This window comes from Balaenoptera physalus (assembly GCF_965194825.1).
Source record: "Balaenoptera physalus genome assembly, chromosome: 14".
NCBI classification, from domain to species: domain Eukaryota; kingdom Metazoa; phylum Chordata; class Mammalia; order Artiodactyla; family Balaenopteridae; genus Balaenoptera; species Balaenoptera physalus.
The window spans coordinates 56,376,970-56,390,711 of NC_138893.1; the positions used below are offsets into that span (position 1 = coordinate 56,376,970).

At 43.9% G+C, this 13,742-nt stretch overlaps 1 protein-coding gene across 1 annotated transcript in view; it reads right to left on the reverse strand.

Annotated features, from left to right (window-relative positions):
• The window catches only part of PDE6C (phosphodiesterase 6C), a 67,587-nt gene that overhangs the window by 34,327 nt on the left and 19,518 nt on the right, over nt 1-13,742 (reverse strand). The window contains 6 exon segments of the mRNA XM_082423518.1: nt 1,597-1,706; nt 2,103-2,210; nt 2,448-2,594; nt 7,410-7,478; nt 8,681-8,824; nt 9,420-9,569. Coding sequence (XP_082279644.1) covers nt 1,597-1,706; nt 2,103-2,210; nt 2,448-2,594; nt 7,410-7,478; nt 8,681-8,824; nt 9,420-9,569 — 728 coding nt within the window.

Here is a 13,742-nt window from a genome sequence, read left to right on the forward strand (position 1 = left end):
GAGGATTAAAAGAGGCCATGGGTATCAAGTTCTCAGCCTGATCTCCAGCACACAAGAAGTGCTCGGTGTGGTACATATATACAGTGGAATACTACTCAGCCATTAAAAAGAATGAAATAATGCCATTTGCAGCAGCAGGGTGGACTTAGAGATTGTTATACTGAGTGAAGTCAGTCAGACGGAGAAAAAGAATATCGTATGATATCGCTTATATGCAGAATCAAAAAAGAAATGATACGAATAAACTTATTTACAAAACAGAAACAGACTCACAGACTTAGAGAATGAACTTATGGTTACCAGGGGGCAAGGGTGAGGGGAAGGGATAGTTAGGGAGTTTGGGATTGACATGTACACACTGCTATATTTAAAACGCATAACTGGGACTTCCCTGGTGGTGCAGTGGTTAGGATTCCACGCTTCCACTACAGCGGGACACAGGGAAGAATCGATACATTTATATGTATAACTGAACCACTTTGCTGTACACCTGAAACTATCACAACATTATTAATCAACTATACTCCAATATAAAATAAAAGGTTAAAAAAAAAAAAAGTAAAGGGCTGGAACTCTCAAGACGAAGACGTTGCTTACCCGGAACCCAGAGTGGAGATTCCCTTTTCAAGGCAAAGCCTGATTGGTAGAGTTGCTGAAGGTGAAAAGTCACTGTTCACAAGGTGCATTTCATTCACTGAGTAAATTTCTTCAGCATCTACTGTTTCACATATACAATTTCATGTGATTCTCACAGCAGTCTTTAAGAGGTCGATATTATACCCATTTTACAGTTAAGAAACAGAATCTCAAATAGATTAAATGATTTGCCCAAGATCCCTCAACCAGGAAGTATCTGGATCCCATAAAACCAGACTCCAAAGCTCATTCTCTCTAAATTGTCTCACTCCCTCTGGTACCTCTGGAGAGGGGTAGGTCATGTGTCACAGATGAAGATACAGTGTGGCCAAGGCAGATAGAGCTTCTTAAGTGTCACTATCAAGGAGTTAGGCTGGCTATGGCATTGCTGATGAATTTTGAAAAGTGCCAATGACACAATAACAGTAATAATAATACTACTTAATAATTATTAACTGCCAAGAGCCAACCATGAGCTAAGTGCCTTATATGCATAGTCTCATTTAATCTTTACAATGACCTTAATTAAGTGTTAGGTACCGTTACTATAATTCTTAATTTCCCAATGAGGAACTCGAAGCTTAGAAAGTTTAAATAACTTGTGAACCCAATAAATCCAAATCTGTCTGAGCTGAGGGACTGTACCCTTACAATTGCACTTCCTTTCTTGGGCAAGAGAGGAAGATGGTGATGTTGTTAAGATGCAAGGTCAGCTGAAGGTCAGTTGGTGGAAGTATAAGGACCAGGGATGTGAGAGGTAGTTAGCCCGGGAAGAAATGTTCTCTAGCTTGAGCTGGTGGGGTGCTACCCAGGTGTGTACAGGTGTAAGCCAAAGATCAATGCTCTTTAATGTATGAATTCAATACTTTGATGAAACAAAGTTGAAAAAAGGAGTGAAGGCGTTTACAAATAAGGCGGGGGCACCAGAACACATTGACGTGGCCGCATGTGTTCACTTACTTCATCTGATACAAATTATTGGTGCCTCTGTGGTCAATGTCATGGCACAAGGCAGCAGCAAGCATGGCAAAGGCTTCAAGATCCGTGTAGTATTTCTTCAGTCTTCCTGTCTAAAAAAATAGACATATATATTTACTTGGATTAATGCACCTCTGCAGCATGTGCAGTGAGGCCAGCCTGCAATGGAGAAGGGGGTCTGCTGTGTTTTTAGAGCAAGCTGGCTTTATTTCTTGAGGACTGTAGCTCATTCTGGGCAGTTACAAACCCAGCAGGTAACTGAATTTTCCTTTATGGATATAAGGACATGAGTGTCAGAGTGATAATTCAGCCAAATGCCCAGGGATACCCACGTACCCTGGCATTATCTCCAGGGGGGTTGGGGGTTTATGGGACTGTATCCATGAATTCCAAAATTACTGATCTAAAGTGATGGACTGTATCCATTTCTCACCACACTCAGGAGGGAGATGCACAGGTTTATGATGATTCACGGGCTCTGTACCTACCATCAGCAAAGTGAACATCGTCTGCCCCACATTGAACCCGTATCGCCAGTTGTGGTAAGTGACGGCACGGTACCCCTTCCTCACCGTGTACATCCATCTGGTGAGAACCTGCCACCAAAGAAGACAACACCACTCAGACTTTGGAGTAGAATTCTAAAGGTAAGAAGGTCTGTGACAACCTTATCTGAAAAGATAGGTTGGCCTTGTTTACAGGGTTTAAGTGGACATATTGACGAAGTTAATGATAATTTAAAATCCACACTGCAGGGAATCTTTTGAACCACAGGAAATTTTAGTGGAGTACAGCCACGGAATCACAGCATTTTAAATTAAATACCATCTGACCTCTACAGGTACTTGGAATTTCTCCACCACATTTATTTCAGAAAACAGCCGAAGTCCGCACTTAATCAGTTCGTGCTCTGTGATGGGGAAGTCGCTGAAGCGGAATTCATACAGGTCTACGGCCTGTGGGTCTGGTAGGTCCTCTTTCTGTTGAAACAAGGACCAAGTGTTCCAGATTACATTCATTTTTTTCCATTTAGTCTCATATACCCGACACTGGACATAAAACAAAATTACAATAAAAGGATGCCACATGCAATTCACTGAGCCTCTACCTGCCCAGTGCTGGGTTATGCCTTATTATGCTCACAACAAACCTACACAATGATCCTCAGTTTCCAGATGGCGAAACTGAGGCTCAGCTACACTAAGAAGCTTTCTAAGTGATGGCATTCAATTCTAAATCAGACCCCAGTGGCTATTTTCTTTCTTTGATGCAAGATAAAATGTTTACTTGCAGCAGCCTAACCCATTTTCAATACTCAACTTCTCTTTTTTCCATTCCAGAAATATTCAGTGAACAGTAAACGATGGCTTAATTCAATTCTATCGTATTCTCTTTACCTGTTCAGTGATGCTTTCCTGCTCGTCTGTGGGCTCCATAAGGATGGGATCTGGTCTGTTTTGTTTGCTGTGGTATCTCAGAACCTGTAGGGCCTGTCCCACGGAGGTGCTCGGTAAATGTTTGTTGAGTGAATGAATGAATGAATGCCCCGCAGTGTACTGGTACACTTGCAGACGTCTCATTTAACCCGCCCCCCTGTCAGGATTTAGGACTAGGTGAAAAAACAGTGAATTAGTCCCATGAATATTGACATGGCTTGGGAGATAAAAATATGGATCTTGGCCTTAAGGAACTTAACTTACTACAATGGTTATAAAATACAGACCAGTGAAAGGTGAAAGCTTAGAACATTCCCAGAGCACAGAGTCAGTGCCAGGGCTGGGAGAAATTGCAGGCAGCCTGGGGGAACTGAAGGAGGAGAGACTCTGGAGGGCTGTGTATTCAGCTGATCTGGTAGAAGGCAGGTCAGAGACAGTCCCACGGGAGGAGAGAAGCAGGCGAGGGCTGTGTGGGTCCAGCAGATGGACGTGCAGGAGCAAAATTCAGTTCAGTGGGTGTTTACTGAGCCCATTATAAATCCTTAATACTGTGCTAAGATCACGTCCCTCAGTAAGTTCAAGGTTTCCCAGAGGATGATTCATGCTCTATTTGTACAAATGTCAACACCAAATGGTATATGGCTCTTTTAAGTACAATTATGGTTTCTGTTCCCCTAACCCCCGGGTCTGGGCTGGCCCCTCAAACCCTTGCCCTTCTCTTCAGGGAACTTCCTGGTCCTCCTGCGCCCCCTTGTCATCAAGGCCACTCTCACACTGTCACTTTAGGCAGAGATCTCTCTCCTACAACGCTATGGTTTGGAGCCAGGAGACTAATATTCAGTTCTGGGTTGGTATTAGCTATTGGGTTGGCCAAAAGGTTCGTTTGGGTTTTTCCGTAAGATGCTACCCAATACATCAATGTTCTCATCTGTGAAATGGGAATGACAAGAGTAACATTTTTGTCTTTGTTGTTTTAATGAAAAAGCAGTGCCAATTTTATTTGCGTGTGTCAGAGAAAATTAGAGGGGATTCAACTCATGGCCCCTAGTAACACTTCACAAAACTCCTTTCTCATAGGACCTCGTGTGTCCTCTGCCAAAGCCTTCTCATCACTTTCTCTCTCTCCAGACCCTCCCAGATCCCTTGCCCAAAGGGGCTCTTTTTCTGCGTTCATTTTTATTCATTCAACAAACATTTATTGGTTCCTATCTGTGTTGTAGGCATTATGGATAAAGCAATGAAGAAAGCAGACATTGTCACTGCCCCTGAAACACACATTCTCGTGGAGAGAGGCAAAAAATAAGCACATCTTTTAAAAAATCAGACTAAGAAAATAATTACAGGGTACGGTGGGGGGTGCCCAATGCCCAGAACCTCCCTGTTGGAGGTCGCCTCAGCCCTGCTGTTCTCAGAGTATTATATAACGATCAAACGTGAAAATGCTTTTTAACGCATTATCGGGTCAGTCACACTAAAGCGTAAATGTGCATTTCAGCAGGAAACAAAGTAAGAAGTTCTCAGAATTATGACTCCCAGGCCCCATTTACAGTTGAAAAGGTGAACCGATAAAACAATACTACAATATGGAAATCACAGGTTTTGAAAAACAGCAGTCATACAGCAGTGATACAGAGAGGTTGATAGAAATAAAGGCTTTTGATTCGTCTGATAAGTAGGAACTCTGGCCCCAAAGGCTGGTCTTCCCCTCTTTGAAGAAACCCACAGCTGAGGTGGAATGAGAGGAGGGGGCTGCTGCCACCCCACGTGCCATAACATGGCGCCACCCACCTGCTGCATCCCGGCTGGCTCACTCCCTCTGCTCCGGGAAGAAGCCCCTGGGTATCTGATCAGGTCCCTTCGCAGGTCCCAGTGTGCCAGGCTGCCATGGTCTCGTCCCACCACCCTGCCAGGCCTCACGGGCTGCTCCCCTCTTCCGCTCACTGGGGCTCCGGCCATACCCAGCTGTCTTCGGTCTCCTGTGTCCCCATGCCCTGGTCTGCACTGTCCTGCTTCCCCTTCCCATCTCCAGCCATCTCCAAGCCCCCACTGTCAATCTCTGCCCAGCCAATTCCTGCTTTCCCTGCAGGCCTCCATGCCATGGCCTCATCCCGCATTCTATCGTCTTCTGTGAGCGGAATCAGGCCCTTAGCCTCCCCAGGGCCCTTGGTGCTCAAGCCCTGTGAACCCATTCATTCAAGGCAGTGTCACTGCTTGTATTTTTTGTCTCCCTAATAAACAGGGGGCTTCTTGAACCAGGTAAAAACCAGACCACGCTATCTTTTGCCCTCGAGACTTAACAGTTCCTTGTATCATAGGACATCTCAGTAATTACTGAATGAATGAAAAAAAATACTGAATGAAGGAGGAGTGAATGCGGTACTTCTCTGGGACGCCCTCTCCTCATCTCCCATGGTCTGGTAAACATGAGTTGCAGGGCATGTGCGAGTGAACTGAAATGTCCTGGGAAGCAGAGGGGAAGATGGGAGGACGACTTTCCCCACTTCCTTTGCCCGAGTCACTGCACTGCTACCTCAGTGCTTCCCAGCCCAGCAACATGCACCTGCTGTTATACCTATAAAAGGGACCACACCTTCCCTGAACTGAGAGTTAAAATGCATCCCTGCAGAAAATCATGGTAAGTGGAGATGCATAAATATTTATGTAGCTTGGAAATTATGCCAATAGTTTCGGAGAACCCCTCTGAAATATGTTTGTTTCTTGAGTTAAGTTTTATGCGGCAATGATTTGGGATGAGGTTAGAGCACATTTTACGTTCAAAATAGGCCATTTTATTGTAAAGCTACTGGTTCTTTGCCCATTTTATTGCTTCTCCATCATAAGACCCTTCCTCCTCTAAATAGAGAACTAGAAAATTTCCAACATGTCATGGATGTCAATTAAAGCTTTGTTTTACAAGAAGATAAGTTTTGTTGGGGGTAAATGAGGAGGAGGAGTCATCTTCTGGACCAAGTGTGAGAGGAAAGTGCTCAGAGGTAAAGCCAAAGAGAGTGAGAGAAGGAGGAAGAGCCTCAAGTGACATGAAAATATAAAGGTGGGAGCAGATCCCTGAAAAAGGGGTCACAGGCCACTGGCTCTGTGGTGGTACAGCCAAGGGCCAGGACGGGAGGATAGAGCCCATAAAAATGGGAATGCGGAAGGTGAGATATTCAGTACATCTTAGTTCAGAAAGAAGAACACATGTCGTGGATTGGATAGGGGCAGTGGAAAACAGGATGAGGTAGTTAGGGAGGGAAATAAGTGTGATGTTATTTCAATTTCAAGTAGACTGTATTCAAGCCTCTGAAATTGAAGGTCTAGGGGCCTTGGTAATCCCAGGTTCTTAATTGGGATCCCAGAAGGGCCACGCTCTAGAAATAAGGGCTCTACCCTAGTAGCAAGAGCAAAACTGAAATAGACCACCCCTAACAAAATCTAAAACCAACTCCTTCGCCTGCCAGAAGAAAATCTAACCCTTTGAACAGAAAGATAGTATCTCCCAGAGCCCCTACAAGTCTTAATCCACAGTGTCTGGTTTTCAATTTAAAAACTATGAAGTATGCTTTAAAATGATCAAATGACTAAAACCCAAGAGTAAAAACAGACAGTAGAACCAGACATATAGGTGATTCAGGTATCTAGATGGAGAATTCAAAATCACTATGGTGAATAAATTTAAGAAGATAGAGAGATAAAGTAGATTAAATGATGGAAAGTTTCAGCACAGAGTTGGAATCTTTAAAAAAAGAATTAAATATACATTCTAGAACTGAAAAAGCTAATCTCTGAAATTAAAAAGTTACTGGATGGGTTTAACAGTTGATTGTAGAACATGTGTTTGGGTGGGTTTAAACAGTAGACACAACAAAATACAGGCTTCATGACTGGAAGAGAAGTTATTTCAACTAGATATAATAGGGGTGACCCAATGGCAACAATAGGAAAGAACTGAATTCCTCCAGGGTCCAGAAGAGAAGCTAGCAATGGCAGATGATAATGGTGCCTCTAAGGGTCTATCTACATTCTATTGTAATTCTGCCATGTCTTCCAGGGTGGCCATACTGTAATCCAGAGCTATTAAAATAAACCAGGCCATGCTACCCCTAGAGTCTGTGCCCGCATTCCCTTATGCAGTAATCTAGTTTAACTATGATTCTAAATTATCTTTGTGGATTGTACTGTAGGGGACAAAGAGAAAGAAAAGCAAGGACCCAGAAGATCACTCTGTAGAAGAAATCTCTTTCCTTTTTAGCTTTGAAAGGTGCCAGAGAAGAGGAAACTCAACACTAACTTGAAAAATGAGAACAAGTGTCCTACTATATTTTATTTAAAAGGCATTAAGGATAGAAGTAAAACACTTACCAAAATTGTGACAAGTTGTTTTTCTTCACAGTCTTCAATTACATCTATATTTAACTTCTCTTTAAATTTCTAAAATGTAAAAAGCAAAGGAGGTGTGAAATTCCTATAAAGTTGATTTCTGATTCCTTTACTCTTAAAATCAGTTAAAATAAACTATGTTGTAATGAGTTCCATGAAAGATGCATTCTGGATACAAAGAAGATCTATAGCACTTGATTATGTAGAATTTTCTCTAAAAAATAATTATTCTCTCTTTTCCCCCCAAAATGTAACAGTAGCTGTCTCAAAAAAAGAGAGAGAGGGAGAGGGTGAGGGAGACGTCGGTTGTTTGCATGTAGGCGAGAAAAATGAATAGCTTACATCTGTTTTTCTTTAGTTTATAGCAATTTCCCTTTATTCTCCCCAGACATTTTCATCTTCAACGTCTCAAACTCTCAAATCAAATTTCTTTTAAGTCTCAAACCACCCAGCAAAACCAAAACCAACCAACCAACCAACCCAACAAACAAAAACACCCCAGGAAAACTACATCCACACACACTCTGAAAGCTTTTGAAATAAAGGAATAGAGACCGTGGGTGTGTTATATTTTCCCTTCATTTGGTGGTGATTAGAACACTGTTAGCGAATATCTACTTGCTCTCCAATCGTCCATGATGCTGATCTTGGTCATGTTTGTACCTTGAAATTTTAGTGAATTTGATGTGAGGAAAGAATTGAATTGAGCTTGCACAGCTGGGCTTGCTCTCTTGTACTTGTCATCACCATGAGAAGAACATCTATCAGGTAGCTGCTGATCAAGGATGATAGATGCAGAAAGCAAACCAAACACACAGCTTGGAGCCCAGCCCAACCAAGATTAGTTGAAGTCTGGTCAACCCACAAACTCATAAGTGAGAAATAAATGCTTATTGTCATATACCACTGAGAGGTTATGGTTGTTATACAGCATTACACGGCAACAGCTGACATTTCGCTCCCTAGAAATATTTTTTTCCTTGCTAACACTCTTGAATCTAGACCTCATTACTCCAGCTCCTACAGAGCTATTTTTAACAAAGTGCTATTCCAACCAAGCAGCCTGGAAATTCAGTAAGGCTCTGTGTACTGTGGACCACTCAAGTTCCCCCCAACCCCTCCTTCTTTGTTTCTCCCCTCCTTAGCCCAGAACTAAACCTATTCTCATTTGTCAGACCTCTGGGTAATTAGGCGAATTCCAGAAGCCATGGTTAGATAGCATCTAATGTCACAGGACTGAATTCCTCACTTACCAAAATGGACTTGATTTCATCAGGAGTAGCTTTGGTGTGGTTCATGAGCATTTCCTGGGCTATGTCCTTTCTGTTTTCTAGTTTATTCATTTTCTCATAGGTGTCAGTATTTAAAAGAGACCATCCGAGAAATTGTGTGAGAGTCTGAAATAGATAAAATGTGATTCGATTCTCTAAAACTAAAGAAAAAATAATTTGGAGGCAACAGTTTGCATGCTTTCCTATCAATCAATCTCCCTTCCACCATCCACAACCCAGTTCCTTGTTTTAATCTAAGAAAAAAAAAGAAAAAGTAAAATAATCAGCCCCAGACAATAAAATTGGCTAAGCCCTCGCTTTTCAAAGTGCTCCATGCACCGTGAATACTTTATTAGAGGAGAGGAATTACAAAAATCCAGTAGATAAAGCATGACCTGAAAATCAGAGAGGGCTGGAGGTGGCAGCAAGGGTGAGAGGTGATAGAAGGGGAGTAGGAAGTAAGGAGAGAGAGACCTTTCCCCAATTCCCTAGTACTGAAAAGAATTTTATTAAGCCAAAAGTTCACACTTTGGTAGAAAACAGTACAGTTTACGGAAGTCAGGAAACAGAAATGACACAATAACAACATATTGACTGCAACCATGTGTGACTCACGTCTTAATTGCCCTTCAGAAACATCATTCCAGAATAACAAATAGTTATGCATCTTCTATTATTTCATGCATTTCATCTACCTCCATTATTTTATAATTGCACTTACCTCAGTGATGTGTTCATCATACTCATCAAAAGGCTTTCCACCCTTCCTGTTGTAAAATGTAGCTACGCCCACGATGTCTTCTTTCTTGTTGACAATAGGCAGGGACAAGACGTTTTTAATGACCCAACCAGTCTCATCTACAGGTCCTTTCTACAAACAATAAAGACACTGAGGTTATTTTTTTAACTTTTTTTTTTTTTGAAATAACTATAGGCACACAGGAGGTTGCAAAAGAAATGTACAGAGAAGTCCCATGTACCCTTTACCCAGTTTTCTCCATGATAACATCTTGTGTCACTATGGTACACTAACAAAACCAGGGAATACATATTGGTACGATCCATGGAGCTTATTCAGATTTCACCAGATTTATATGTATTTGTGCACGTGCGGGGGTATGCAGGAGTGTTTCTATGCAAATTCATCACATAGGTAGATAATGTGCAACCTCCCCTAGAACCGAGATAGAGAACTAATCCATCATCACGGGGCTCCCTTGCACTACCCCTTTACAGCCACCCCTCACTATTCCCCACTTAGGTTATTTTCAGTTTAAAGAAAGAATAATTGGGGGGTGTTAGATGCACAATTCCTATGTTGTATCAGAACATGGCTAGAACTATACAGCCATGAAAGTGCTGTAGTACATTTAAGTGTCCTAGAACCAAGTGTCTGTATTGTGACAACCCTATCCTCTTCTCTTTGACCTCCCCCGCTCCAGCCCTAGAGATGGGAAGCATTTACCTGTGTTACCTCAGTGTCCCCTGTTTATTTCTTCTGTCCTCCAACACCTGTTTAGCTAAATTCTTATATTAAATTAGCTCTGTTGAAATACCTAGTGTGGTTTCTGCTTTCCTGACTGATCCATCAAGAATGTTTTTTGTTCTGTGGTGTGGTTCCACTTCGTAAACATCTGTCAAGCCCCCATGATGTTTCAGGACCTGGGCTAGTCGCTGGGGGTGCAAAGGTGGATAAATCACAGTCCCTAACCTCAAGATAACAGTCTAGTAGGGAACGTAGACACAGAAGTTCAGGAGTGTTTCTCAAAGTGTTGCCCAAAGATCAAGGACAACAGATTGTTTTCTTTTTAGCTTGTTTCATAATCTCTGGGCATGCGTCGTAAATAGGCCCCCCAGGTAGTTCTAAAGTCCTCTGAAGTCTGAGAACCAAGGTGTGGCACCTGCACAGCATGCAACAGGCAAAGGTAGCCAAGCACCCATGACACCTATTCCTTCTGCCTGTCCTCGGCTTACTTAGCCATCCTCAGAGGCTCTGGTTAAGTCTCACCTCTCCCTTGAAGCCTTCTCTAACTTTTTTCACCCATATGGAACTTTTCTTTTTCAGAATTCCATCAAGCACTTCTAGACTTGACCATACAATTTAGCATTTAGATAATTTCCAAATGCTTTGGAACTGCTGATTGTTGTCTCTGAGGCTATTTTCTAATCTTACCAAAGAGCTGTTTCATAAACTGTTAAATTCTACATAAGTGACAGGACAGTGATGGGCATATAAGGGATGCTCAATAAACAACTGCTTATTAGTTGAAGAGCTTGCCTTTATACTTAGAATGAAAAGCAGAGAAACCAAACCTCAGTTCATGCTTCCTAATGGTCAAAGCTTTGGGGGAAAGAAAAAGCAGTGCACAGTGGTTCTTAAAAGTCTTCATTTTTGGAAAATATTATGAAATATTTATATACTTATATCCTCACAAGGATGAGAGACAACATCAATAACAGAAAATATTACCTGTGTGCAAGGTAAGCACCTGTGTATTTATTTTTAAAAAGCTTCCAAAATAAGCTTTACTGACTGCCTCTGTTTTTTCAGTACATATTCAGCTGTTACCTGTTCATGCTCATGTGTCTTGCTATTAAGTTAGAGCTTGGTCACAGAAAAGTGATAGAAGGAACTTAAGATTTAAGAAAAATAGGACAAAAACTTAAGACAGAAAATTCTATGTACTTTTTCTTCTGTGAATTGGGGTCACTTTAATTCATGTTAAATGAAGAGCCCCTTACTCCACTTCAAGGAACACGCTGAAGACGTCTACTTCCTAATCCCTGGAATCTGTGAACAAGTTACTTTAAATGGGGAAGGCGCATTAAACCAGCAGATGGAATTCAGGTTGTTAGTCAGCTGATCTTAAAATAGGGAAATTAGCCTGGATTTTCCAGGTGGACCCAATGTAATTACAAGGATCCTTAAAAGTAGAAAACAGTCAGGATCAAAAATCAGAGAAGGAGATACGACAGCAGAAGCAAAGTCAGGGCGATGTGACTGCTGGCTTTGAAGATGGAAGGGAGCCATGAGCCAAGGCAGCTCCAGAAGCTGGAAAAGACAAGGAGACAGGTTCTCCCCCAGATCCTTTAGAAAGGAACACAGTCCTGCCAGCACCTTGAATTTAGCCCAGTGTGACGCATTTCAGACTGCTGACTCCAGAACCGTAAGATAACTCAGTTGTGTTGCTTTAAGCCACTGAGTGGTAATTGTTACAGCAGCAACAGGAAGCTAATATGTACACCCTGCCCCCAAGAAACGTAGTTTGAGAATCATTGCCTTTGCAGGTTTGTTCTGACCATAGTTCACTTTGAATCATTGGTTTTTTCATTAAACTTCTCAGGTGCAAGAGGAACTAGTGAGAATGGAGGTGGGTGTGCGCAGGTGGAGACAGAATGGGAAGGCCAAGCAGGGTGGAGGCTTGGGGAGGATGGGCACCCTATCCTGAGTCTGCCCTTTGGAATGATCCACGGGGGCAATGCCTGTGAGGGAAAACAGAAAGGGAGGCTGAGAGCCCATCAAGATGCAGTCCTGGGCTTCCCTGGTGGTGCAGTAGTTAAGAATCCGCCTGCCAATGCAGGGGACACGGGTTCAAGCCCTGGTCCAGGAAGATCCCACATGCCGTGGAGCAACTAAGCCCGTGCGCCACAACCACTGAGCCTGCGCTCTAGAGCCTGTGAGCCACAACTACTGAGCCATGTGCCACAACTACTGAAGCCCACGCACCTAGAGCCTGTGCTCTGCAACAAGAAGCCACCGCAATGAGAAGCCCACACACCGCAACTAAAGAAAGCCCACATGCAGCAACGAAGACCCAATGCAGCCAAAAATAAATAAATAAAATAAATAAATTTATTAAAAAAAAAAGAGGCAGTCCTGACCCCGGGGCTAAGGACAGAGGGAAGGATGGAGAGCTGGGTGGGAGTGTCTTAGACCACAGTGCAGTTCTAAAAGAGTTTGCAGGGCTGAAAGGGATTCCTAGGACCAACAGTGCTGGTCAGAGGAGTCTGGCGTCTCCCAGGAACTGGCCTGAGTGAGTATCCCGGCCCACAGCAAGTGTAGCCTCTGCGCTGACCGCGGATTTCCCAGCCCAGCAGCCATTTGACGGTCGTCCTTCCTACAGTCAGAGACCTGAGAAGCACGTTTTCACGGGCACTACGCTGATGTTTCTTAGGGAGCTGGGCAAGTCCTATAGGCTGGAGGTTTACCCCAGGTGGGTGCCCAGCCTCCTCTACGCCGTCAGAGCCCTTGTGTGGCTGCTCCCATGGGGGCCACACGAGCCCCCCCCCCCCACCCCGAAAGCACAGGCCCTCAAACCTCTGAGCGCAGCCTGATTCTTCTGGGCCAGCTCCCTGCCCTCCCTGTTCAGACTAAGACTGCTTAAGGCTCAGACACCTTAGAGAGTCCTTGTCCCTTTTTCCTGCCTGTGCACTCTTTCCTGGTACCCAGTTGCCATAAACAGAGGGGTCAGGGCTGGGCACAGTGTGGTCACAATTAGGCCTTCGGAGGCAAGGAGGAAGGAGCTGGAGCAAACGCCGTGTGGTGTCTGCACGCTTCCATGGCAGTGAGCAGAGAGGAGTGCGGAGAACAGAAGGAAACCTGCCCCGTAACTGAGCAAGCAGCACAGGTTTCCCAGGCCTGGGGGCCCTGCTGCTGAGGGTGTGCCCCTCACCCCACCCCAGGCCGGCTTCGGCTTCGCCACGTGGGCAGAGATGGGGCTCTGTGGGCGTGTCTGGGTGAGATCGGAAGACGGACGCTAGTGGCCCCCACTGGGAAGGCTATCTCCACTCCCGACTGGGGCAGGGCTCCAACTGGATGTCAGCTAAAACAGGACGCAGAACGGCAAGGGCCAGAAGGTGGAAAAGGAGAGGTTGCCGGGCCACATGCCAGTTTATCCCAATGGTCAGGTGGGGAGGGGGTGGAAGAGGGGACAGGTGGGGAGGGGCATCTCTGGATGTTGGAGGAGGAAAGATAAAACCAAGAGTTTGACAGCAGGAGGGGCCCCCAAGAACCCAACAAGAAGTTCCTTTTCCTGATAACAGC